Source organism: Arachis hypogaea, chromosome 6 (assembly GCF_003086295.3).
Source record: "Arachis hypogaea cultivar Tifrunner chromosome 6, arahy.Tifrunner.gnm2.J5K5, whole genome shotgun sequence".
Classification (NCBI taxonomy): Eukaryota; Viridiplantae; Streptophyta; class Magnoliopsida; order Fabales; family Fabaceae; genus Arachis; species Arachis hypogaea.
Window position 1 is genome coordinate 18,281,198 of NC_092041.1, and position 27,266 is coordinate 18,308,463.

General features: G+C 36.0%; 5 protein-coding genes across 7 annotated transcripts; 4 read left to right on the forward strand and 1 right to left on the reverse strand.

Moving 5' to 3' along the window:
• Nucleotides 1-1,606: 1,606 nt before the first annotated feature.
• On the forward strand, nt 1,607-5,855 carry LOC112696337 (BEL1-like homeodomain protein 3). Of its 2 annotated transcripts, none has more exons than XM_025749061.3 (5): nt 1,607-1,874; nt 2,831-3,860; nt 4,082-4,434; nt 4,544-4,604; nt 4,983-5,855. In XM_025749061.3, the coding sequence occupies exons 2-5, from the start codon at nt 3,018-3,020 to the stop codon at nt 5,655-5,657; spliced, it is 1,932 nt and encodes a 643-aa protein (XP_025604846.1). In that variant the 5' UTR covers nt 1,607-1,874; nt 2,831-3,017; the 3' UTR covers nt 5,658-5,855. The 2 variants fall into 2 exon arrangements, with proteins under 2 accessions (XP_025604846.1, XP_072052927.1); XM_072196826.1 differs by having other exon boundaries at nt 1,770-2,587.
• A 397-nt stretch (nt 5,856-6,252) lies between these two features.
• Nucleotides 6,253-8,305, reverse strand: LOC112696338 (uncharacterized). Its single transcript, XM_025749065.2, has 3 exons — nt 8,123-8,305; nt 7,161-7,482; nt 6,253-6,541 (listed from the first exon to the last, which is right to left on the reverse strand). The coding sequence occupies exons 2-3, from the start codon at nt 7,432-7,434 to the stop codon at nt 6,462-6,464; spliced, it is 354 nt and encodes a 117-aa protein (XP_025604850.1). The 5' UTR covers nt 7,435-7,482; nt 8,123-8,305; the 3' UTR covers nt 6,253-6,461.
• Nucleotides 8,306-10,519: 2,214 nt separating this feature from the next.
• Nucleotides 10,520-15,702, forward strand: LOC112696339 (uncharacterized). 2 transcript variants are annotated; one of them, XM_025749066.3, is made up of 14 exons: nt 10,520-10,922; nt 11,020-11,141; nt 11,398-11,540; nt 12,338-12,454; nt 12,579-12,693; nt 12,815-12,952; nt 13,176-13,271; nt 13,419-13,532; nt 13,847-13,915; nt 14,054-14,124; nt 14,254-14,347; nt 14,662-14,790; nt 14,906-14,995; nt 15,405-15,702. In XM_025749066.3, the coding sequence occupies exons 1-14, from the start codon at nt 10,670-10,672 to the stop codon at nt 15,501-15,503; spliced, it is 1,650 nt and encodes a 549-aa protein (XP_025604851.1). In that variant the 5' UTR covers nt 10,520-10,669; the 3' UTR covers nt 15,504-15,702. The 2 variants fall into 2 exon arrangements, with proteins under 2 accessions (XP_025604851.1, XP_025604852.1); XM_025749067.3 differs by having other exon boundaries at nt 10,533-10,922; nt 11,024-11,141.
• A 149-nt stretch (nt 15,703-15,851) lies between these two features.
• Nucleotides 15,852-18,925, forward strand: LOC112696341 (peroxidase 9). The gene is made up of 4 exons (XM_025749068.3): nt 15,852-17,196; nt 17,315-17,506; nt 17,776-17,938; nt 18,428-18,925. The coding sequence occupies exons 1-4, from the start codon at nt 16,921-16,923 to the stop codon at nt 18,838-18,840; spliced, it is 1,044 nt and encodes a 347-aa protein (XP_025604853.1). The 5' UTR covers nt 15,852-16,920; the 3' UTR covers nt 18,841-18,925.
• A 5,762-nt stretch (nt 18,926-24,687) lies between these two features.
• LOC112805396 (uncharacterized) lies at nt 24,688-25,845 on the forward strand. Its single transcript, XM_025847785.1, has one exon. It carries the CDS (start codon nt 24,688-24,690, stop codon nt 25,843-25,845), a length of 1,158 nt encoding a protein of 385 aa, XP_025703570.1.
• The last annotated feature ends 1,421 nt before the right edge of the window (nt 25,846-27,266 follow it).

Here is a 27,266-nt window from a genome sequence, read left to right on the forward strand (position 1 = left end):
ATCATTAAATCAAAAGTTAATTTCACAGCAAAATAGATTAATATAATTAATCGTTGCTAATTAACAATAAATTTTATCGCACCGAATTCGTTACAACATCAAAGTTAACTTCATAGACAAAAAAAATTTCGTCAATAATTAGAGACAAATTGTGTTATATTTAACAACTTGTCACAAATTATTCTTTAATAGTTTAATACCATTGCAAATCCGTTACATTTTGTAACAAATATATTTAGAAAAAAAAAAAAATATTAAGACTAGTACAACTTGTTTTAATTTTATGTTTTAAAATCTTCTATTTGACACTTTTACCAAATTAAATACATTTTATATTATTTGATTTAATTTATTAGTATGAGACAAGGACATGTTTCTGTTGAGAAGGGAAATTGTTCATTGTAACAGAAGATAGATACATAGAAAGGAAATGAAGATTATGATTTATGCGTTAAGTGTAGGTTTAGGGGTGTAAGGTGTTGCAACTTACAACAGATTCACCAACTGGTTGTTAGGGTTTGAACAATTCCAAGCAAACAACCACTTCTATCTTCTTCTCTTCTTCTCTTCTTCTTCTTCTTGTTGTTCTTCATATTACATCTCACATACAAGTTCCTAACACCATTCAATGTTTCTCTTGTTACACTACCATAAACCAAATTATAAGGCCATGCTTTGTTCCTAGAAATTTCTATATTCACCTCTTTAATTTTTTTCTTGAACAAAAATATTTAATAATTAATTAATAAATAATTAGTTTGATCAAACATATTTATTCTAAAGTAAAAATTTAGGTACAGTTAATTTCATATGAAGTTAATAATTTAACATGTTTGACTTAATTTATTATCTAACAACTATCAACTATCAACTTTACATAAAATTAACTACACCCAAGTTTTCACCTTATTCTAATGCAAAAAGTTGTTCATCATACATATATATTTGTTTAAAAGAAGTTAAGTATCAATATATTATTCTTAGCATAATAATTTTAATTGAATAATTAACTCATGATAACGATATGTCTTTATATTGGCCAACAAAGAAATTTAAGAATAAAACCTCAAGTTATGACCTTTTGATATGGTTATATTATAGGAATCAAACACTTTTAATAATATAATAATAATACACTTTTAAATAAAGGTAATTGTGTACTAATATAATAATACACCTTTAAATCTTAATATTTGAACAAATTAAAAAGTTTTTAAATAATCTAATAATTATGATACTATAATTAAATAATTTAAAATCTACCATAAAAAATAAAATAAAATCATTGAACTCTTAAAGAAGAAATTATTGTGTATAAAACATGAATAAAACACTAATAAAATAAAGTATATTTCTATACTATTCTTTTTTCTTTTCTAATGCCGTTTGTCACACGTGACATTCTCAACAATGATTGATATTGAAATTTGCTAATTGTTTATTCCTTTGCAAATTTTTCCTCTCACTATAGACATACACACAAATTACAAAACCACACAAATAAATAAATATATAAATAAATAAATAAATAAATAAAGGTAGTTGGTGTTGGGAAGTAATCAATTTCTTTCACTAATAAATAAACATATTTTTCCTTCCATTGGTTGTTACTATTATTATTATTATTAAACATATTTTCTTCCTTCATTCAATAGGTTGTTACCATTGTTTCAATCAGATAATAATAACAATAATAGTTTAATATTATTATTATATAATACAATAATATGAAATTTATATATCTTGGGATTGCCACTTGTCTAGGCTTCCCCAAACTGTGGATTCTTGTTCTTTCTCTGTAAACTTTGCTCTTAACTTCTTACCCTTTTGTTTGCTTCTTCTCACACTCTCTCTCTTTCCTCTTCTTTCTTCAGGTATCTCTTTCTCTCTTTTCTGTCATCTCTTCACTTTTTCTCTTTCAAATTATTATTCTTTTTCTTCTGTGTATGGTGTTTTTCCATGTTTTGTTATTCCAAACCATAGCATATTAATAAGAATAAAATAATAATAATAAAATTGTTTTCTGTTCCTTGTTTGTCATGTGTTTTTGTGTTCTTTGTTTCTGGTGTTTCGGAATTTTGTTTGGTTTTCTGAACCATGTTTGGTTACATAGGTTTCTGCTACCTGCTGCTACTGTTCTTGCAACTCTAGATGAAAAAAGAATGCTTTTTTTTATTATTTTTTTGCTTAGTTAAACCAAACAAAGCAAAACCCTTTTTTTCCTTTTCTTGATAGTGTTGTATTACATGGTATGCTTAATAAATGAAAGTGCCACAGTCCTAAGTGCATGGTAACTGAAATTACTTTCATTCATTGAAAGTTTTCTTAGCTGAAATATGCAGGAGCAGGATCTAGGTACTAGTTCAATGAAGTGGTGGTGTTGTTTCATAGAATCCCCTTACCATGTTTTAGTTTCCTTTTTCCATGCAAATTATGAATTCGCCGCCGTAGGTACCGGTGAGAGTTTAGTCTAGTGGTAAGCGAGTTGAACCATGAAGGAAATACCAAAAGTTCAAAATTTTTTGAAGATAGTTCTTGGAAGAGTGCATAGGCATATTGATGAATGTATGAAAGTATGATGTTGAAGGTTTGGAAGAGTACTAACTCTTTTAGTTGTCTATTTTTGGAGGGTAAAACTAAAATTGAAAAAGAAAAAAACTTTTGGAAGAAAACAAAAATTGTTAAATTATCCCATGAAATTTGAGTGCTTAGCCTTATAATAAAGTAATCTTTTTGTTTGTACTTGGGGGACTTCTATATTATGAATTTTTCCGAAATTCAGTCTTTCATCATTAACATGTTCATCCATTTTTGGCAATTTCCTTTTTAGGCTTAATCCACAGAGAAATTCCCAACTAAGATTCCATGGAAGAGGTAACATTATAGCTTCTCAAAGCCTCATTGGAGAAGATGTTTATGTGAACTAGATTTCGAAGAAGGGACCAAGAATAATAACTAAACCTCTCATTTTCAAATTGCAAAGTCATATATTATATATCATATATCATATCATCATCATGTATCAGAACCAGGCCTTTCCTTCAGGATCCTATGAAGAAATGTTATCTGGGAATTCCCTATTAACTCATCATAACTATGGCGATTCGGTTGGAGGAGGAGGACACAACAATGAGCTGAAGTTCATCACCTCTCTAGGTGAATCAATGACTATGCAGCCTCTTGAAGAGCATTCCAATGCTGCTGCGACCGGCGATCCATCTTGCAACTCTTTTGGTGATCAAAACATTCAGTGCCAAGGTTTGTCGCTTAGCCTTGGATCGGTTATGCCTTCTATTGCAACATCAATGCCTCATCACTTTCAATACCCGCAGTATCACAACTCTAGCTTCACTTCACTGATGAATGCCATGCCAAACTTAAAGGGAAATAATGGATCATCTCTTAAGGATGATGAGGTGAGAAACACCGAATGCATGACCCCGCCAATGTCTTCCGGAGGATTCTACAACTCTATAAAGAGGGAAGGTTTGTATAACAATACTAATCATCCTTCAATGTGCCTCAGCGAAGGCCAGGTTGATCCAGGCCTACACGGATCGGCTGGTTTTTCCTCCAGTACTGCCTTAAACTCACAATACCTGAAGGCAGCACAGGAGTTGCTTGATGAAATAGTTAATGTTCGAAAGGCTTTGAAGCAACCCGGATTGGAGAAACAACAGAGTTTTCGTGATGCCGGATTAGATGGCTCCAAAGATTCTGATGGAAAATCTAATAGTCAATCTATGCAAGTATCTTCAGGTGCCAATGGTTCTGCTGTAAACTCTTCAACCGAGCTATCGCCGGCAGACCGACAGAATTTGTTGGACAAGAAGACAAAACTTTTGGCTATGTTAGATGAGGTAATTAAAATGCTATACCCTTTATAAGTCTTTATCTCTTCACTAATACTCTAATGTCATGATTTATTTAAATCCCAATGGAACTGATGAGAAATATCAGTGATTTGGTGACATTTAGTTTCATATGGTTGATCTTATATTATGCAAATTTAGTTTCATAAGTAGGTTGCATTATTGTTGAACCATATGCTTAGCTAGAATTTTCTTTGTGCTCATCATAGGTAGATAAAAGATACAGACAGTATTGCCATCAGATGCAAATTGTGGTATCATCATTTGATATGGTTGCCGGGTGTGGAGCTGCCGAACCATACACTGCGCTTGCATTGCGCACAATTTCACGCCACTTTCGATGTTTGCGCGACGCCATCAGTGGCCAGATTCAAGTGACTCAGAGGAGCCTTGGAGAGCAAGAGGGAATACCTCGGCTCCGCTACGTCGATCAGCAACTAAGGCAACAAAAGGCACTTCAGCAACTTGGTGTGATGAGGCAAGCTTGGAGACCTCAGAGGGGACTTCCTGAGAGCTCTGTTTCTATACTTCGCGCGTGGCTATTCGAGCATTTCCTTCATCCGTAAGTCACCTTATATCTTTTCTTAATCAACAGTGATATTCATATTAGAATAGATAATTCTTGGAGAGTTTATTTGATAATTTCTATTCAAATTTTTCATTCTTATCAGTTATCCAAAGGATTCAGAGAAGATTATGCTGGCAAGGCAAACAGGCTTGACCAGAAACCAGGTACAATTTAATGTTTTCCTAACTGCACATTATGTTCATATATGATTATTATGAGTTAAGGCCAAAAGATCAAGAATCTACAAATATTTCCATGGTATCAAGTTAGTTCACTAGAAATTTTGTACATTAATTTGGCCCTTTAATTTAGATCACCTTATATGTAGAAGCTTCTGTTTCGGTCAATTGCCAACAGAGTAGATTTGTTAAATGTATTCAACCTTCCCGGGACAACCGGTGAATTTTCTACCTTTCGGGCTAATTTGCTAGCATGTTAACCATTTTTGTACCATTTGAAGATTGATTTCATAGGTAATAAAATATACACTCCAAAAATAAGCACCATGAAGTTGCTAAGCTTTTAATATTGGTTCATTTTAGGTGGCAAATTGGTTCATAAATGCAAGGGTGCGGCTATGGAAGCCAATGGTTGAAGAAATGTATAAAGAAGAATTTGGTGATTCTGAGATGAGTTGCAACCTCTTATCTGAAAACACCATACCAAAAGCTTCAAGAGATGATGTTCAAGTTTCTGATAATAACAAAAGAGAAGAATCACAAGAAAATTTGGCAGCTGTTGATGATAGTGTTCAACATGGTATCCAAAGTAGTGATTATGGTGAAAACCTCATGGATTCTTCTTCTTCAAGGACTAGTAGGAAATTGCAACAATGTGATCAAAGATTTAACATGAAAAACACACCGTTTTCAAATGCTTCTACAATACAAATCAATCACCATAATGGTCATGATGATGGTAATGGTTGCTTAGCTTCTACTCATGCAACATATGATTATTCCGCATTGGGAAACTTTGCGGCCGTTGGTGGCCATGTGTCCCTTGCGCTCGAGTTGAGGAACCGCGAGAGCAATGGATTAGGCATGTCAAATGGTGATGAGATACACAACAAAAGAAGTAGTAACCAGACTTTGGCTTCTTCATCTGAGAATGATTTGTTGGATTATCATTTGACAGAACAAGAGAAGCAACAGCAACAACAACAACACAAGTTTGGAAATCCACAACAACGGTTGTTACACGAGTTTGTTGTTTGAAATTTGAAAGTTAAGCTACATAGAAGTAGAAATTAGATCTATGATGTTGCTTCTTGTTGATAAAAAAAATTACTGCATCAATATACTTAATCAAAATGATAATGTATTTTGTAATTGTAATGGTGTATTGTAGTACTTATACTTTCATGCCACGCCCAAATTGCTTTTGGACATCCAAAATTAATGTTGTTGATAAAAGTTTTCATCTCCATTCCATACCAGTAGTTCTAGTTTTGTTTAAATGTTTAAGTATTTGTGGTCACTTTATCAATCACCTCAACAATGAGGCAATAATTGGGTCAGCAGCAAGGTTTATTTTAGCTTCACAAAATCTTCATGCACATAATGTTACTAAACTAGATACTCATTTTCTTTCTTTCTACTATTGATTTTTGTCATTCTTTTTGGGTGAATTATTTCAAATTCATTAAGAGCTGCCATGACTATGCAGGTTCACAAGTTCTTCTGGTTTGCTCAATCATTTTTGGCTGCCAGCTACCGTGAAATAATTTATTATAATATTCTAACTGTGTAGCGCTGCTAATCTGCTATGAACAAATATAACAGAAAAGAAACAACCGCAACTACTGTTACATTCTTCAACCTGCTATTGTATTTTTGTTGTGCCAAAACAAAAATAAGCATTTCGATTCAAACAAATTTCCAAACTTTGCTAATTCATTCAATACTTACATAACATATATGATTACATTTCTCTACAATTTTATTCCATCTAAGCCATTGAAGCATACAAGCAGCAACCAAATTTTATCATGACTCAGAATAAGGTATAGGCGTCATGCTCTAATAATCAGGGATGGCAGAAAAGCGGTATCCTTGGGCACCTCGCCATGCATAATACGCAAGTCGAGTCTCATAAAAGCCTGTGGTCGAAAAAACAGTACTATGTTGCAGGATTAGCCAATAAAAGAATTGTGATAACAAAAAAAAAATAAAATAATAAAGGTTGCATGATAGAAGCAAACTAGATTTCTTTGGTCTACTATTGCAATTGCACTATCTTATGAACAAACAAGACAATCGAGAAAATTGTCAAGAAACATCATCTCACTTGGAAACGCACATCGATAAAAGCCTTTTTGTAGTCCTACTAGACGGAAGATGGTTAAAATATATCGATAAATTATAATGATAACACGATTATATATTGTCATTCTGTTGAAACAGTCTTCGGTGATTCAATACAAAGGTTGGTAAACAAAAGGAGGCAGCACAGTTTATGTTGTGATGTGAAGTCAATACCGTCAATTTCACTGAAGTTATTTGAACACTAACAAAAACGGATCCTATACGCTTGCCATGCTAGATGGAGCACTCAAAATTATCTTTATGGTTCATATTACAGAACCATCACCAAATTCATCTAAAGGCATATTCGCAGGCTCAGTTGCCAGAAACAGTAACTCCCCTGTTCTTTATGGTAAACTAGAGCAACTAGTGTAAATAAGTAACACACATGACATTCTGGTAAACCCAACATACCTGGGAGAAAGCTAAGAAACCCCAGGGCTAAAAGGCCATAAGCTTGAGAACGATCTCCTCCCATATGACCAGTGAAGACGAAGTATGATAGAAACAAAAGTCCTGTCCCAAGGAATAACAGAAAGAGAGCTAGAGCAATGGATTTCCAGGGAACTTTTTCCAAACTTTTTGGTGTATAATCAAATCGAGGATCGAACGGTCTATTCCGATTACGAATATCATCATCCTCATCTGTAGGAAGAGATGTGTAGCGGACATTGCGCCTAGTTGCCATTTCCTGAGTTCTTTGCTCCTAAGTTATGTGACACAAAACAATCCGAGGCTGCCCTCAAACAAGATAGAATAAAAAGGTTACATTAGATTTAAATCTGATGAGTGCCAAAAAAGAACTTAACCAGAAATTCTAACCCCAGACAACAAAATTATAGAGACTGGGATTCTTTCAGTCAAGGAAGGTTAGCTGCGTCAATGGATTGAAAAAACTACTATCACTTACACTAACAGATTTATGAACACAGAACATACAATAATATGACAAATTTCAGTATTTCATAACAATATTATCATAAACACTATACATGCAAACTGTTTATAATTCACTGTAGTCCTAATCCTACTTAAACATACACAATAAATTTGTCTAGCATTTCTTTTTTTCCCCCTTTTTTTTTTTAAATTTACGCCATATATGCATCACTAAAAAAAGAGAACAAAAAACAAAAGCACAAATCTTGGGTTTTTAACACTGAATTATGATTTTCCAAACTTGAATTCCTTTAGAACTTACATGACAGAATTATCAGAGCTGCAGATAATTATGAAACAGCACTCATTAAGGTTTGGATGTCATTTAATTTTAAACCCCAAGTTACGAGACCCTAGATTTACAGATTGCTTACGAGAACTGTTTAAGATGAACAAAGAGGGAAAAACTATCGGGATTTTCGATTTGCGAGGCTTACCGGTGCTTTGCCGATTGGTCGGAGAGAGTTCAGCCGCCGCCACCGCCGCCGCCGGAGGGAAAAGTGAAGCAAGCTATGAGGTGAAGTTAGAGGGATGCGAGATTTTACTTATTTGTTCCGAGAGACACACAAAAGATGAGTAAAGACCGCTCCTTATCCATTTTCACAAGGACAAAGCATCAATATAAAAAAAAAAATATTTCGACCCTCAATTTTTTTATTTTAGGATAATACGATTTTTTTGTTAAAAAATTTATTAAACAATAATAAAAATTAATTTTGTGAGAATTTTATTTATATTTTGTGAGGGTTTTAAATTTTCATAAAAATCTTTTTAAAAATATAACCAATTATTACTATTACTATCATTATTTTTTTCATCTTCATTATTATCATTCTTACTTCTATTATTTTTATTGTATAATCATATTTTATCATCATTATTATCTCCTCTATCGTCATCATCATCAATACCAATATTATTAACATTAAAGTTCTCTTCTTTCATTTCTTATTTCATGTTATTTTTTTCCTTTAGAAAGTATTATACTATAATTACTTTTATTTTGTGGCATCATTTTTATCAATGGTTTTTCATCACTTAACCACCATTGATGAAGGAATTTTTTAAAAACAAAGTTATTAATAGTTTGTGGAAGTTTAAAACCCCCTACAAAATACAAATAAACCCCCCACAAAATTATTTTTTTATTATTATTTAATAAATTTTTTAACAGAGGGATCGTATTGTCCCATAATAAAAAAGTTGAAGGTCAAAATGTCCATTTTTTTGGACAAGGATCGATTTGTCCTTCGTGAAAATAGACGAGGATCGGATTGAGTGTTTACTTCACAAAAAATGAAAGTCACCTTTAAATTGTAAGTGTACTTTAATACTTAAAAACAATTATTATTAGTTTGAATAAATTACCATTTGTATTCGTGAAAGATGCAGACGTTGATAAATGTACTCATAAAAAAATAAAATGAGTAAAAAAAAGAATAAAATGATAATTGTAACCACGAAAAATAGGATTTGGATCGGATATGGCTAAAATTTCGATTCTATCTACACTAAAATCATCAGATCGGATCCAATATCCGTAGTTTTTTAGTTTGGATCCAATCCGATGCGCATATTTGTGGATCGGATATGATATCGAATATATCCACAAAACACAAAAATATTTTAAAAGCTTATTTTTATTAAAAAATATCAATAAAATTTATTTTTTCTATTTTTAAAATATGTTTACTCTTAAAATAAACATACTTTTTTTAAATAATAAATTAAAATAATACAATATATGATAATTATTAGTTGAAATAAAATATAAAAAGAATATTTATTTATTTATTTATTTCTTTATTTTTGCGGATACCTACACAAAATTCGCAATCCAATTCGATTAATGTGCGGATCTAATCCGATAGCCTTGCAGATCGGATCCATATCCGCACTTTTTGAATTGGATTCGGATAAATACTATGGATATGCGGATCGGATTCGATCCATTAACACCCCTAACTTGTAATTGGTCCATTGGGGTACTTTTAACACGCAAAAGTCATTTTTCGTAGTTACAATTGTCGTTTTATTCTTATATGGATATATTTGTCAACGTTTATATATTTCATGGGTACAAATAGTAATTTATTCTTATTAGTTTATTACCATGAGTATGTGTACAAAATTTAGTTATAAAATATAGGTTAATACTTAATATATAAAATACATATTAAAAAATATGTATACAATAAATTATTTGAATTAATTAATTTATTATTATTATTATTAAAAAAATTTATAATGTATATTTCTTTTATTTTTATTTAACAAAAACATCAAACAAACCAATCAAATTGGTTATTAATGAATTCTTATTCTAATATTTTAGTTTGAATAAATTTTAGAATAATATTATATATTTAAGTTTTTTTTATGAATTAAGTTTTATTAAGTTAAATAATAAGATTTAAAATAATACTAGTTATAATTTATAACTAATTTTTACTATATTAGATCAACTTAGTTGAATTTAATTAAAAAAATTTAAATATGTAGTATTATTTTAAATTTTAATAATCATTTTTTTTCTTAGAATTTAATAGATTTAGTGAACTTGTCTTTATTATTGTTGTTTAAAAAAGACATTTTGAAAAAAAGAGCTTCAAATTGACACTCGTACTAAAAATATTTTTTAATTTAATAAAAAAATATTAATTTTGATTCACCGAAAATATAAAAGATGTTATAAAATTATTTAATTATATTTATTTTTTTAGATAATTTATTATTATTTATTAAATATATGTATAAAATTACTTTAGGAATTAAAAATATATATATTTTTTGGTGACTTTAAGTGTACTATTAAAATTAAATTAAAAAAAAATGCAGCAAAACATTGATGATTAAAATATTTTTAAAAAAATAGAGAGACGAAGATATTGATGATGATTCTGGACTCCAGAGGAAATGCAAGTAAGTGAAACAGAGAAGTGAAGGAAAAAAGAGAAGAGAAGAGAAGAAGGTGTAACTGCAAAATGAGCGCATGCCCTCTCTATGGTTCCATAATCAAGCCACCATCATCATCAACAACCCTATCCCTTCTTCTTCGTAAGCCTCCATTATCATGCAACTTCCCCACTCTCATTCTCAGGAACCGAAATTCCATCTTTGCCCTTCACTCATACGACGCCGTTTCTACTCAAAACGCCATTCGCTTTGACGTACAAGATTCCACCGCCACTGATTCAGCTGAGGTAGTAGTGGAACCTGCTGAAGCACCTCCATCAGGTTCATGTTTGGATTCCTTATTATTCGTTATTCTATTTAGTTTAAGCTGTTAACATACAAAAGAAGCCAATTTTTTTTCTTCCCAAACATGCCGTAGACAGTGTTGTTGCTGATGCGAAACCTCAAGAGAAATTAACCAAGCTTCGGAAGAAGAAAGTACTATTTCAAGAAGACGATGACACCATCGACAACCGCTTCAAGCTCCGCAATGGACGAGAGGTTAGTAATTTTAGTGCACAGAACTGATTATCAGCAACAGGAAAAAAATGGAATTAATTGATTTTTATTTTTTTATAAATTGTTAATTATTGTCATGAAACCACTTGTGTAAATTGGTATTTTGAAGTGTGAATCTCGCTTTGTGTTTGTTAAAATTCTTTTTTTTGGAACAACAAATATCGAATTCTAATCTTTTTTTTTTTTTTTTTTCGTCATGGAATGAAATTCCTTAGTATCTAACAATTACTATTTGAAGGTATTTGAAGAGAAAGCTTATTTGGTAGGGGTAGAAAGGAAGGGAGATAATGAGGATGTGTTTGGGATAGAAGAATCTCTGAGGGAATTGGAACAGCTAGCTGACACTGCTGGCTTAATGGTTGTTGGCTCTACCTACCAGAAGTAAGTTCTAAGTTCTAACTGCTTTGTAATTTATTTGTTTTTCTTGGTTTGGTTTGCCTTCAATTTGAAACATAGCATAGTTCAACACAAAGGTCGACTTCCCAATGCATTGAAGGTGAGAGTTATGTTTATGTTGCTTGAGAGGAGGGAAATCTTGGTCACTGAATTATTTATGGATAGTGAAGATTACAGAAGTTATTTAAAAAGCTGTATGGTAACTTAAAATAGTTGAATAACTTTATGTGTTATTATATTAATATTTATTATTCAGTGGTCAAGATTCAAGATTTACTTATTTTGTTCTCACCAATGACCAGCCTTACAACTTGATATGCTCGATCTGATGTTGTATCTAATTCTATTCTTTGTGCTTACACTGCGAAAATTCTTTGGGAATAGAGTGCAGGCATTGTAGTTATCTTCTGCGTGCATGACAAACTAGTAACTGAGTCTCTTTGATTCCATTTGTTTTCAACTACCTGAAGGCCACTTCTTATTTATGACAGGAGCTGTATTTAGTTTATTCTTTTCTTCGTCCCAAATTCTTCTGTTGATGTTAATAGATAGGCATTCAGTCTATGTCTCTTACTATTTCTTTTCCCCTTCATCATGCTGTCAATAATTAATCAACGGATTTCCTTACTGTGTTGTATGATTACTGTTTCCAGGATAAGCTATCCTCTCTCTCTCTTTGAAAATGGTTGATTGCTGAATACATATATGTCCTTTTACTGTTTCTTTTGAGATAAAGTATTGTCAGTTGACTCAATTTTTGAGTTGCTGTGAAATTTGTACAGGCTTACTTCTCCAAACCCAAGGACATACATTGGCTCTGGAAAGGTTTCTGAAATTAAGAGTGCAATCCATGCCTTGGACGTTGAAACTGTAATTTTTGATGATGAGCTATCACCTGGGTAAGGGCCCCTTTATATATATATGATGATTGATTTGAAACATATTGAATGCTATAGTCATGTTGCCGCAAAAGCAATGCCACTTTGGATCTCACACGACATTAATGTCCCTTGTTAATTCTAGGCAATTGCGCAACCTGGAAAAGGTTTTTGGTGGGGACGTGAGAGTTTGTGATCGAACTGCTCTCATCCTTGATATATTTAATCAGCGAGCAGCAACACATGAAGCATCCTTACAGGCAATTATATATATATATATGGAAAATTTTTTTCTCTTCTATTTTGTGTTTCGTTGCCAGAGCCAGCTTTGGCAAGTAGGAGAACCTAAATCCCATTTCTAAAATCATATGGTCATTCTAGGTTTCATTAGCACAAATGGAATACCAACTACCTCGTCTAACAAAAATGTGGACACATCTTGAGCGTCAATCAGGAGGAAAGGTGAAGGGAATGGGAGAAAAACAAATAGAAGTGGACAAGCGTATTTTGCGAAACCAAGTAAGCAGCTTTTTACAACCACGCCAAAGTTAAAATCAGCTATATTTCATTCAATTAATGTGCTGTGTGCTTATGTCATTCTATCTGTGAAGTTATGTAGGCACATTGTATATCCGATTAGTAATCTTTCGTTACATAGATTATGCATTTCTTCACTGTTATTTCTGCTTTCTCTCTGGAATCTCAGTTTTTGAGTAATATTCTGATGCATTTGCTTTGACAGATTGGTGCACTTAAGAAAGAGCTAGAATCTGTTAGGAAACACCGACAGCAGTACCGTAACAGGCGTTTCTCAGTACCTGTGCCGGTGGTAGCCTTGGTTAGTTCCTTAAAAGTATATTGAAGCCATTTTTTTTGCTTTTGCTGATATTGTCTTTGTAGCTTATACATCATGGTAATGTATATTACATAAGTTATCATTCTTTGTATATTCTTTGTGTTGACACTTTTTTATTTGACATTGTAGGTTGGGTACACAAATGCTGGAAAGAGTACCCTTTTAAATCAATTAACTGGGGCAGATGTTTTTGCCGAGGATAAATTATTTGCAACTTTAGATCCAACTACAAGGAGGGTCCAGGTTAGTCAAAGTATACTTGGAGAGCATTCATTTTCTTTTAATTTACAAATGATCCATTCTTGTTACATTCTTGTTTGCTTTCAACTATTGTGCATATATTAAAATGAGATTCCACTCCTAAAAAATACGAACTAATAAAAATAGGTTATTCTTTATCTAAGAGAATAGCCATGTTCCATGGTTAAATTATGCAATGGCTGTACAGCCAAAAAAAAAAATATGTTTCCAACTTAATATACAATATAATTAAGTTTTTACAATTCAGATCATTGTTAATTTAACATGCCATGCTTTCTTTGTCTGCTTTCAACCAGCTGAAGAATGGAAAGGAGTTTCTCCTAACAGACACTGTTGGTTTTATTCAGAAATTGCCAACTCAACTGGTATGAAAGTTAACCCTTTTAAAAATATTGTTTCTCTGTTATATGACCAAAATGTTGATGCTTATCTGGTGTTTTACTTGTAACATTATCAACTGTGAAATTCACTTGTTACTGACTTCTCCTTTCTGACTTCTGTAGGTTGCTGCCTTCAGAGCTACCCTGGAGGAGATATCAGAGTCGTCACTTCTGGTGCATGTAGTTGATATCAGGTGAGAGGAACTTCATTATTGGTAAAACTGCTGAGAGGGAACTTTATTATCAGAGAATGGAAAAATAATAGAGATACTGGTGTTGACCTCTACATTATTATCTCATTAATTACGTTTTGTTTAGTGCAGTCATCCCCTGGCAGAGCAACAAATAAATGCTGTTGACAAAGTTCTGTTAGAACTAGATGTATCATCTATTCCAAGATTGATGGTTTGGAACAAGGTATTGGAGAATAGTTTGTTAGTTTGTGTGAAAATAAGTTTTGTTTTTCTTTTTATTTTTGGATCAAATTCTTTTATCGAGATGAAGAGAAGAAATATAGAAAAAGATAGGACAAGATATCCTCTAATACGAAACGAACAAAAGAAAAGAAAAAAACTATCAATGAAGTAGAGCTTCTTTAATCACCCTGTTGGTTAAGAGGACCAAGACGAATTTTGTTCCTTTCATTAATGAGCTTTACCAAGCGCCCTAAGTTTCTCTTACAGCATGAACTAGAAGTTGAAAATTTGTGTATATCTGAATTCTTATGTCAGGTTGATAAGGCTAGTGATCCCCAGAAAATCAGGTTAGAAGCTGAAAATAGAGATGATGTTGTATGCATATCTGCATTAACGGGTGATGGCCTACCAGAATTCTGTAACGCAGTTCAAGAAAAATTGAAGGTACAGAACTTGAAAGTCATTTTGAATATAATCTACATATGCACTGTATTATATCTTGCTTTCAATTTGTTAGAACATTTGCAATTTGCTCATTAAAACTTTTCTTCTTTTACAGGACTCCATGGTGTGGGTTGAAGCTTTGGTACCATTTGAAAATGGAGACCTTCTCAGCACCATACACCAAGTTGGAATGGTTGAGAAAACTGTAAGTAAATATTTCCATTCTCATTTACCAAAAGCCACATTTTGATCAGTGCCTTGAATATTCTTGCCTTTTAAACTATTATAGGTTATATTTTATTGAGTTTAATTTCTATGTATTGTTAAGAGTTTTACACTAACTTATAATCAAGTGTTGCCACATAAGCAAAGGTAATTTACTTCCACAACCAGTATCTAAAAAAGAAACGACATTTGCCTACATGGTAGTACTTGATTACATGTTAGTGTAAAACTTTTCGACACTGACAATACATAAAAGTTAAACTCAATTTGCCTATGTAGCAACACTGTACTGGATATCAGTGTAAAATGCATTGCAATTAAGCTCTATTTTGTTTATCATGTCATGATTTTCTTCCTACCTTACAGTTTCACTTTGAATTCACATTTAGGAACACACAGAGCAAGGGACATATATCAAGGCACATGTGCCCCTTCGTTTTGCAAGATTGCTGACACCCATGAGGCAAATGTGTGTATCCCAATCTTAACTTCTTAAATGTATATAATTTGGTAGTTTATAAAGTTATAAATATCTTTTGTATCATACATGTCACTTTAAAGATGTACATATTTATGTAATTCTTGTAATCATACTCCCTTGCCCTTTAAAAATGGAGATACATATATGACTAAGGAACTATGGGAATGCAAGTTTTGCAAAATGTGATTGCAACTACATTTGTCATACATGATTCCATTCCTTTCTTTGTTTTCAAACATTAAGATGGCATATTCTGCAAAATTCCTGAGATACATCAGCAATAACCAATAGCACATTAGCAGAGATGTGGTGTGATTTATATATATAAAAAAACTTGGTGTTGTTTCAAAGGTACTCAGAGTAATGCTACCAACATTTTAAATTTGATTACATTTTATTGTGAAATATATTAAGTTTGATTCAATAAATGTATAATTATGTTGCTTATGTATCATGCTTTTAGTGATCAAATATTGTATTAATATGCATAAGAATTTCTAGCTGTTGACTAGTGTATGCCCAAGTCATGAAATCAAAATTGCTGACTCTAAAGTATGAACTGCCTTTACCAACTCTTTGAAACATTTCACCTTAAGCAATTCACAGTGCAATATGGTTCAATATTGAAGTTCACCAATGTTCATTTGTGTAACATGAATGGAAACTGAAAGTATTGAGTAATGTCAGGCCCTCAGGGCACTTGTTCTATTCTTCGAACCAAAGTCCTCTCTCTTTTTCCTTGCATCCCATAAAGAAACCAAGGAAAGAAAGAAATACAGCTATTCAAATATGTTAACTTCTTTTGATAATAAATTATGACAAAGTCAAATTTCAATTGTTCTACACGTAAGAAATATCTTCTGAGATAATTTACATGAATCAACAAGGCAAGAGAATGTGATTGGTATGAATAATAATACTCAAAAAAGAATAAATTTGTCTGATAAAAGATAAATTTTATCCCTTACAATTTTTTTGAAGGATGAGATTGGTGTTTATTGTAAATAAATAAAAGGCATCTAATGCAACAAGATGCCTAACTTTAGAGAATAAGTGTGACCCTTTATTTGGTCCCAAATCAAAGTGGCATTTCCCATGTGATCATGACAGATACATGTACATTTATTTACATTTTCGGCCGAGTACTTATCTGCCATACTTTTAACCTTAATAGTAGTGTAAAACTTTGTACAGTGCTTAAAAATTAAACTTGGAGGAAAAAATGGATTCTTTGCCCCTTTTTATCAAATCTAGAGCAGGTAATAGCACAACCACTGGGAAACAGAATTGAACAAATTACATCAGAAATTCAGAATCAAGGCAAGGACAAATATGGATGCTGTTTGAAGAAGTCATTGATTCATAGCTCTTTTGCTTTCCCGGTTGGGGTGGAAGAAGTCATTGATTCATAGCTCTTTTTCACAATGCATTTCATCAAACTCAATAATCTTCTTGTGATAGCTTTGGTTTCAACTTCACTACTATCTTCTTATGCGTACCCTGGCTTCAACTTTGGTTGGGGTGGAAGAAACCATGGAAGTAGGGGAGGAATATCTTATGGTCTTTCTCCTCAGTTCTACCAATTCTCATGCCCTCAAGCCAATGACATTGTCATGTCAGTGTTGGAGAAAGCCATGGCTAAAACCATGAGAATTGCTGCTTCTCTTCTTAGACTTCACTTCCATGATTGCTTTGTCCAGGTGAATCTCATTTTATATATATCCGTTATAGGAACTGTTTCTCAGTGGTAAGTTGCTTCATGTTCTTTTTGCATGAATAGATCAACTAGTATTCATAAGTTCTTTTTTTTAATGGCAGGGCTGTGATGCTTCGATTTTGCTGGACGATAGCCCTGCAATAGTAAGCGAAAAAAACTCTGGCTCGAACAAGAATTCCGTCCGAGGTTTTGAAGTGATCGACGAGATCAAGGCTAAGTTGGAAGAAGCATGCCCTCAGACTGTGTCTTGTGCAGACATTCTTGCTCTTGCAGCAAGAGGCTCCACTATTCTTGTGAGAAAACCACACTTTAATCTACTTTAATTGCTTGTTATATGATAGAGATTAATTTCGATAAGTAATAAAATATTTTACACTGTCAATTAATCATAATATCATCTGTATAGAGATTAAATTGACCGAACATTAAAATTTAACTTTATTACCGAACATTAAGATTAAATTGTTATACTTACATTTTACTTTAAAATGATTATTGATATATATGGATATGCTTAATATCTTAATGATAAATGAAATTTAAATGATTATTTTTGAAACAGAGTGGAGGGCCTAACTTGGAGCTACCATTAGGGAGGAGAGACTCGAGAACAGCAAGTTTAATTGGTTCAAACAACATTCCACCACCAAATGCCACCATTCAAAATCTAATAACATTTTTCAAGCGTCAAGGCCTTGATGAAGTTGACCTTGTTGCCCGCTCAGGTCAGAATATAATTGATTCAACCTATTTTCCTTCATTTATATATATATTTTATGTCATGCTATATCATAGTCATCTATCTCCATCTTTGTTCTAATCAAATCATCAGTTATGAACACTCGACATAAATATTTTTTTATACAATTTTTTTTTTAAATTTATTAAATTTTATATTAGTAATGCTTGCTAGTACTATACTCTACCAAAAATTTAAAATATTTTAGACATATTAATACTTTCTTCTGCTAAGTTTAGTTGAAGATATAATAATTCTTATTAGTGTCTTAACAACCAAATATATTACACGTATTCATGTGCTTATTATTCTGAGACAATGAACAAACAAAACGTAACTGTTAGGCCCTGATACTTGTTAAATGCCTAGTTAGACAAGCCACTTAATTAATCTTTCTGTGCTTCATAGCTTAGTATTAATGATCACATTTTATGGATTTTTACTCTTTTTTTTTTGTTAATTATATTATTATTAGGTGCACATACAATTGGGGTGGCAAGGTGTGCAACATTCAAGCAAAGACTATACAACCAAAATGGAAAGAACGAAGCAGACGTGTCAATAGAAAGAACATTCTACTTTGGTCTCAAAACAGTGTGTCCAAGATCAGGTGGTGACAACAACATTTCCCCATTGGACTTTGGTTCTCCCAGGATGTTTGATAACACTTACTTCAAGTTCATTCTTCAAGGAAGAGGCTTACTCAATTCTGATCAAGTTCTTCTCTCTGGTGGTGTCATCAAGACTCAAGAACTTGTCAAGAAATATGCTCAAGATGAGGCTTTGTTCTTCCAACAATTTGCCATGTCTATGATCAAATTGGGAAACCTTCGACCCATTACCGGTTTTAACGGCCAAGTTAGAAAGAATTGTCGCCGAGTTAATTAATAATTAAGTATAATCATGCGTTTAATTAGTAATATTATTGACATGATGATGATATATAAAAGTAGTAAAATTTTATGTAGTGAAATATGTGGCTTCTGTGTTACTTTATTTGGTCTAGCTGGCTTATTGTTGCAACTTTTGATAGTGATTTAATTTGTGAAATGTGAAGTGCTGATTGAAAATTATGTTATATATAGTAGTTAAGATAAGATGGGGACAAAAATATATCTCCAAAAATTATTTCACCCTTTTGTTCAACTTTTTTTTTCTTCTTGATTTAATCGATACCGTGATTTCTTTTATTTGTAAATTGAAATAAAAGTAACTTTTAATTAACATAAGTTATAAAATTTGTGTTTGATAAGATTATTTTTAACATTTAAAATAATTTTAATATATACAAATATAATAAATTATATGTAATAAAAAGTATTTTAGATAAAAATAAATTAAGCATCAATTCTTCTAGTATCTCCATTATATTTAGTATAGAAATAAAGACTAGTAGCACCAAGGTGCCTCAAAATAATTATATATTGGTGAATTCAGCCTATTCATGATGATTTGATGTTTTGTGAAGATATTTACTTGGTTCTATTGCCTCTTTTACTTTTTAATAAGTGTTTTTAATAATAGAGTCCAAATTTTTTTGGAGTCTTGTGATGACCTTAGTTTGAGGGAAGAAGAAAAACGACTTCAACAAGAGCTAAATTTTATCGTCTTAAAGAGGAGATTTACTGATTTCAAAAATTTAGAGAAAATAGGTCAAATTTGGAGACAGAAATACTAGTTTCTTTTACCTCCAAATCATTGTCAAAAGGAAAAGAAATAAAATCCATAGCCTTATGTTAGAAGATGGAACTTGGTCGAATGACGAGGGCTCCTTGAATAATAATTTTTTCTAAAAATTTTTTTGTTCTAGAGAGGAAGTGGATTTTGGTATTTTGAACGGGGTTCCCCTACCGCAACTTAGTCAAAAGGCCTGTTAGTTTCTCTCTGAACCAGTTTCTATTGAGGAGGTGAGGAAGACTATTATGGAGATGAACTCCTTAAAGGCACCTGAATCAGATGACTTCCAAGCTATTTTTTTAAGGAGTATTGGGACGTAGTGGAAAGGAATGTTTGGAAGATTGTGTGTAAAGCTTTCACAGGTGAAGTTTTAGATGGTTCTTTTTTTGAGACTCTTATTGTTCTAATTCCGAAAGTGGACAGACCGACGGTCATGAAAGAATTTAAGGCTATAAACCTATGTAATGTCATATATAAAATTTTAACTAAGGTCCTTGTTAATCGCTTCCGCCCTTTCCTTACGGAGGTCATTGGTCCCCTTCAAGGGGATTTATCCTGGGGAACGGAATGAGCGAGAATATCATTATTGCGCAAGAGATCTTTAATTTTATGCGCAAAACCAAGTCCAAGAAAGGTACTATGGCTTTCAAAATTGATTTAGAGAAGGCATATGATAGGGTAGATTGGAGATTTCTTCAACATACTCTTACTAGTTTTGGCTTCCCTCAGAACATAACTAGCCTAATCATGAGGTGTGTTTGCTCTTCTACTCTTTCAATCCTATGGAATGGCGGGAGATTACAAAAATTTAATCCTCAAAGAGGGCTAAGACAAGGTGACCCTCTATCTCCGTATCTCTTCGTTATGTGTATGGAACGATTGGCGTGCCTTATCTCTCATTATGTGTCTAATGGATCTTGGGTCCCTGTTGCCATCTCCAAGGGGGACCTAGGATTTCACATCTTATGTTTGCTGACAACCTTCTCCTTTTCTGCGAAGCAACAAGGTTGCAGGTTGAAATGGTTATGCAGGTTCTTGAACTCTTTACAAAGGCATCTAGATTGAAAGTTAATCTGGCCAAATCTAAGGCTCAATGCTCTAAGAACATCACTCAGCGGAGGAAGGAGGTCTTGTCAAGGGTTTCTCAGATTTACTTAACTCGGAATATAGGCAGATTTTGGGGGTAAACATTGGCCACGATAGAGCGGCGAAAAGGACGGTGCAAGAGGTTATTGACAAGATCCAAAGGAGGCTAGCTAGCTGGAAAGGTAGGCTACTTAACAAGACAAGAAGGTTATGTTTGGTTAAGTCGGTGTTGACTTCCATTCTAGTGTATAATATGCAAGTAGCCTTTTTTCCCTCTTATGCTTGTGAAAAAATTGATTCAATGATGAGACAATTCCTTTGGAAGGGTCAGACTGATGGGAGGGACTACCCCTTGTGAATTGGACTAAGGTTGTCGCTCCGAGAAAACACAGAGGCATAGGGGTGAGGGACTCTAGGTGTGCGAACATTTCCCTTCTAGGAAAGATTGTTTGGCAACTTCTTCACTACCAAGAGAAACTATGGGTACAACTCCTAACCAAGAAGTATCTGGCTATTGGGAAAGGTTTCGTGGAGGTTATTGGGGCTTCTTATGTTTGGAAAAGTGTGATTAAAGCGTTTAATAGCTTGAAAGAGGGATTTGCGTGGTGCTGTGGTACTTTGGATCAATCCTTGTGGTTTGATCAATGGTCTCCTTTGGGTAAGCTTGCAGACTTAATTCCATACGTTCATATAACTAACCTCCACCTTTCTCTAGATGATGTTATTTGCAATGGTTGATGAGATTTTAGCAACCTTTATTCTTCTCTTCCTCATCATACCCGTTCGTCCCTAATTGAGTTGCCTGTTCCTGGTAACAACTACTACGGCCCAGGGTGGGTCTGGGCTATTGCCGCAACAAAGGAGTATTCTTCTAGAAGTGGATATCTTTGGTTGGCGAAAAGAAAATTCCAATGGGATGAAAGCGAAGACTGAAATTGGATATAGAAGCCTTTCATCTCGGAGAAGATTAAGTTCTTGCTCTGGCTTTCTCTTCACAATGCTGTCCCTACTGACGCGCTCTGGTTCAAGTGCAAGTTAACACCTAGCGATATTTATAAGAGGTGTGGTTCCCATTCGGAATCAATTCTACATTGTTTTGGAGATTGTGATAGGGCCAAAGCTGTTTGAAATATCATCGACCCTTCGTTCATTAAGACTAGAGGATCGTCCGATTTAGCTCCTTGGCTCAAACAGGGCATATCTAGTATGGGCTGCCTCTTTGCATCCGGAATTTGGTGGATATGGAGGCATCGATGTCATGAGGTTTTCAACCCGGATGAAGTTTGGTCTAATAAGAAAGTGGCGATACTAGCTAGAAATATGAGCTTTGATCTTAGAAATCTTCATTACAACTGGATTATCTATTCAGATATTAAAAGAAAATTTAAGTGGGAGCCTTCACCCAATGGCACTTTCAAGGTCAACTATGATGCGAGTGTTCTTCAGGGAGTCCAGCGAGCTAGTTTTGGTTGTGTTATGAGGGATGATAGAAGGAGATGGGCGTTGGGCCGTTCAGGTGCTCTTCCTTTCTGGTCTGTTTATCGTTGTGAGCTGCTGGCTTCTTGGCAGGGGCTGATGTTAGCCTGGGAAGTTAGTTGCCAGAGGGTTATTTGTGAAACGGACTCACTCGATGCTTACTTTGTGTTGAGTAACATCACCAGCCACACAACACATGAGGTGAAGGATATTGTGTTAAAACTCCAAGATTTTTTATCCAAAGACTGGGAGGTCCAGTTCCATCTAATTCGAAGGGAAGCTAATAGTGTCGCTGATTGGTTGAATAAATCTGGAGCAAGAAGTGATTCAGCTCATGTTTCTTGGATCAAACCTGGTGCAGATTTGGAGCAAATCCTAGTGCAAGAGTCAACTGGTTCTAGCTAGTTTGGCTTAGCTTGTGTTTTGTTTCTTTGTGTTTTGATATTTTCAGTCACAAAAAAAAATATTATTGACATCATGATGATATATAAAAGTAGTAAAATTTTATGGTGTTTTTTTTTTAACCAAAGATAGGAGACTCGAACCCGCAACCTCTTAATTGAGTATTGGGAGACTATACCATTTGAGCTATAACTCATTGGCAAAATTTTATGGTGTTTGCTTCTGTACGATGATAAATTTATACGTATCGGTAAAATAAAAATATGGACAAATTAAAATATGACATGTGGACTATATTTTCCACGTCAATAATTAATTTTTCTTTTTTTAAATACATATCATATTAATACTTTTACTAAATTACCCTTATAATTTAATAAAAATATAAAATAATTTTTATTTAATATTACAAAAAGGCTTAAATATTCTTTTTTTTTTGTTATGTTGAACAAAATTATTCATTTAAATTAATCAAATTTTAAAATTCAACTAATTTTAATTTTATAATTCTAATTTTTAAACAATTTAAAAAAAATATTTAGTTATTTATCCATACTAAAAACAAATCATTCAATCTTATTAATGCTTTTCATGAACCCTAATTTTTCATAGTCATTTATAGAAAAAAAAATTAAAGATGTTCTTCATCTTTTTGGGTTTTCTCACCAATCCTTTACCCTCTCGAGGAATATCACTTACTCTCAATTCTCAAACTCAAACTCTCTCTTCTTTCTCACTGCCACTAGCCCACTAGAGTCTCACTCGACTTTCATCTCCTTCACACCCGCCGGCGTCTCCTCGTTCGTCTCATCTCGTTGCCGGCCTTTCAACATCTCCCCGCCTTCCCTGGGCTCCTCATCGCCAGCGACAAAAGCAACTCGTCGGGTTGTCGGCGCTCGTCGTCTTCTGGTTTCGGGTACCCGCCGTCACTGAATCATCGTGGATCGTAGACCATCATGGGGTCGTCGCTCGTCGTCTTCTGGTGTCGAGACCTCGCCGTCACCGAGTCGCAGTGGACCGTTGGTAAGTCCCTGCATCATCGCTTCTTCTGCTCTGTCTTTTCCAGATTTTCCTTCCCCATGTATTTTGAGATGATCTTGAATTGCTAATCAATTAATTTGTCTTGTTGATGATCTAAATGTTGCTGTAAGTCATGAGTAAAGTAGGATTATGTTACGGCCTATCCCTAGCTGAGCACGATGACCGACCCAGCCTGCCGGCAGCCCGATCCGTTCGGTCGGGCTAGCGCGCGTAACCCGTCCGATCTGTGACCCGGACACGCACCCCGCTACCAGCTATATGACAGCTGTGGGAAATAAAGCTTCCAGGAAGGAGGCCTTCCCTCGTGGGGCCCGCCCTACTGACAGGGTATATAAGGGGAGGGTCCTACCCCTCCCCCAAGGTACGTCACTTTATTCCTTTCTCTCACACCACCTGCACAGTCTGACTTGAGCGTTGGAGTGTCCTTGCAGGTAGCACCCCCCATTTCACCTCGAGAAGAGCTCGTGAAGTCGGCTACGCCCGTAACTCGCTCCGCGGACCTAGACCAAGGCCAATCCCCATCCTACCCAGGAGACATCTCCGACCCGTCTGGATACCGAGCAACCGAACATTGGCGCCATCTGTGGAGACTGCCTGAATGAACTTTCTAATGGGTCCTGTGGAACCAGGCGACGGAGCCGAACCCAGGGGGCTCTGTGGCCTCCTCCCGTGAGCGCACGAAATCCCCTCTACGACAACCCGAGCCATCTTCGCGCTCCCAGGAGAGACGCCCTTTTTGGGGGACTGGCAGTGACAGCGCCAGAATAATGCAGGAACTGCGACATAGGGTGTAGAACCTGGAGCGTGAGCTGGCGACTCGAGGGCATCGTCAACAAACTCCCGAACTATATCGCTCACGATCCCCTCCGAGGAGGAGGAGAACTCCCCGAAGAAGTCACTCCACAATTAGATAGTCCTTAAGGGGAAAACAGGGAGGCGCCAATAAGGCGACGGTATCCCCTGATTTACACCCAACCCACAAGGTGACAAGCCGCCGAAGAGAACCGAGAAGGTGATAGAGAGAGACCGAAGAGAACACGACGTCACGTAATCATGGGAGCAACCTCTTTCCATCATTCTATCCTCGAGGTCCGGCTACCGAAGCACTTCGATAAGCCAACGGATATGAGGTATGATGGGACCCAAGACCCGCAAGAGCATCTAACGGCCTTCAAGGCTAGGATGATTCTAGAAGGGGTAGGCGACGAGGTGAGGTGTTGCGCCTTACCGGTCACCTTGGCAGGGCCTGCCATTCGATGGTTCAACAACCTCCCACAATGTTCTATGGTCGCGTTTTCAGACATCACCCGCGCCTTCCTGGCCCAGTTTACTACCCGCATTGCAAAGGCAAAACACCCGATCAACCTCCTCGGGGTGACGCAACAAACCAGAGAGCCGACCAGGAAATACCTAGACAGGTTCAACGACGAGTGCTTGGAGATCGACGGCCTAACTGACTCAGTGGCCAGTCTATGTTTGACGAATGGGTTGCTGAATGAGGATTTCAGGAAGCACCTTACCACCAAGCCCGTATGGACGATGCAGGAAATCCAAAACGTGGCCAGGGAGTATATCAATGATGAAGAAGTCAGTAGGGTTGTGGCAGCCAACAAGGGGCAGCCCGCGTACAACCAACCTTGTCAGCACAGTAGCGGGGAAAGGCCGAAGGATCACTCCAAGGACGGAGTTCCGGCAAAGACCTCCAGGCCATTCCCCCGGGTCGGTAGGTTTACCAATTACACCCCCCTGGTAGCACCGATTGTCGAGGTCTATCAGCAGATAGCCGATAAGGCCATTCTGTCGAAGCCCCAACCTCTAAAGAACAGGACCGGAGGGAACAAAAACCTCTATTGTGATTACCATAAGGGCTTTGGTCACAAGACACAAGACTGTTTTGATCTTAAAGACGCCTTGGAACAGGCAATCCGAGATGGCAAGCTGGCGAAACTATCCCATCTGATAAGGGAACCGAGAAGGCGCGACAGGGACCGACCTGGTGACGGCCAGGATCGGGCCGTGAGACAAAGACGGGAACCCGAAGAGGATAGTGAAAGAGGACTCACGGTCATGAATGTTGTAGTTGGTAGGGACGCCGCCCCCAGGTCAAGGTCGGCATGTAGAAAGGATGCCAAAGTTTTGGCAGCATCCTCATCCAATGCCACACCCTCCCCCAGGAAAGTACCATTAATCTTGTTTGGACCTGAAGACTAATGGATTGAAAGCCTGCAGGAAAACCCCTCTATGGTCATGACGGCCAGGGTGGGAACCGGGCTGGTTAAGCGAATCCTGGTGGATACCGGTGCAGATTCGAACATCATATTTCGCAACGTATTCGATGCCCTAGGTCTCTGAGATACCGACCTAAAGACCCACCAGCACGGTGTGGTCGGTCTTGGGGACAATTTCATTAAGCCTGATGGGATAGTCTCCCTGCCGGTCTCTATAGGAAGTGGCTGGGAAAGGAGGACTGTGATGGCGGAGTTCGTCGTTTTGAGGGACTCCATGGCTTACAACATCATCATGGGCAGGGAAACCATCAATAAGCTCAGATCAATAATCTACACCAAGCTGCTGGTAATGATGTTTGTTTCTGATAATGGGTCGATTGGATCTATCAAAAGAGATTTAGAAACGGAAGTCGCATGCGACAATGCCAGCCTCTCCCTAAGAAAGAAATCCAAGGAAGCAGCCGGGGTCTTTTTGGCCGACCTGGACGTAAGAGTCGATGACAAACCCAGCCCAGAGCCCGAGGGAGACCTCGAGAAAGTCAGGATCAATGACTCGGACGCCAAGTTCACCTTCATAAACAAGAACCTCCCCCATGAGCTAAAGGGACCACTGGTGGAGACAATTCAGAAAAAACGACGACCTGTTCACCTGGACTCCAGCCGACATGCCGGGGATTGACCCCAAGGTCATGTCGCACCACCTAGCGGTGAGAGCGGAGGCTAAGCCAGTGGCACAGAGGAGGAGGAAAATGTCCCAAGAGAGAGCCGAAGAAGTGGCTAGGCAGACGACCGGCCTCTTAGAGGCGGGATTCATCTGAGAGCTAGAATACTCGACATGGCTATCAAAAGTTGTCTTGGTCAGGAAACCTAGCGGAAAATGGAGAATGTCTATATACTATTCTGACCTCAACAAAGCATGCCCCAAGGACTCTTTCCCCCTCCCCAATATTGATGCACTGGTGGACGCGGCCACGGGATACCGGTACCTAAGCTTCAAGGACGCGTATTCGCTACAACCAGATTCCGATGCACCGACCCGATGAAGAAAAGACGGCGTTCATAACGCCAGGGGGAACATATTGCTACAAGGTGATGCCGTTTGGGCTGAAGAACGTGGGAGCCACGTACCAAAGGCTGATGAACAAGATATTTTGCGACCTCATCGGTAAGACGGTGGAGGTTTACCTGGATGACATTCTAGTAAAGACCATCAAGGCCGACGACCTCATCGATAACTTGGAAAGTGTGTTCGCAGCTCTTCGGTGGCATGGTATGAGGCTGAACCCGCTCAAGTGTGCCTTCGCCATGGAGGCCGGGAAATTCCTGGGCTTCATGATAACCCAGAGGGGGGTAGAAGCCAACCCAGAAAAATGTGTGGCAATCCTGTGAATGACAAGCCCAGGA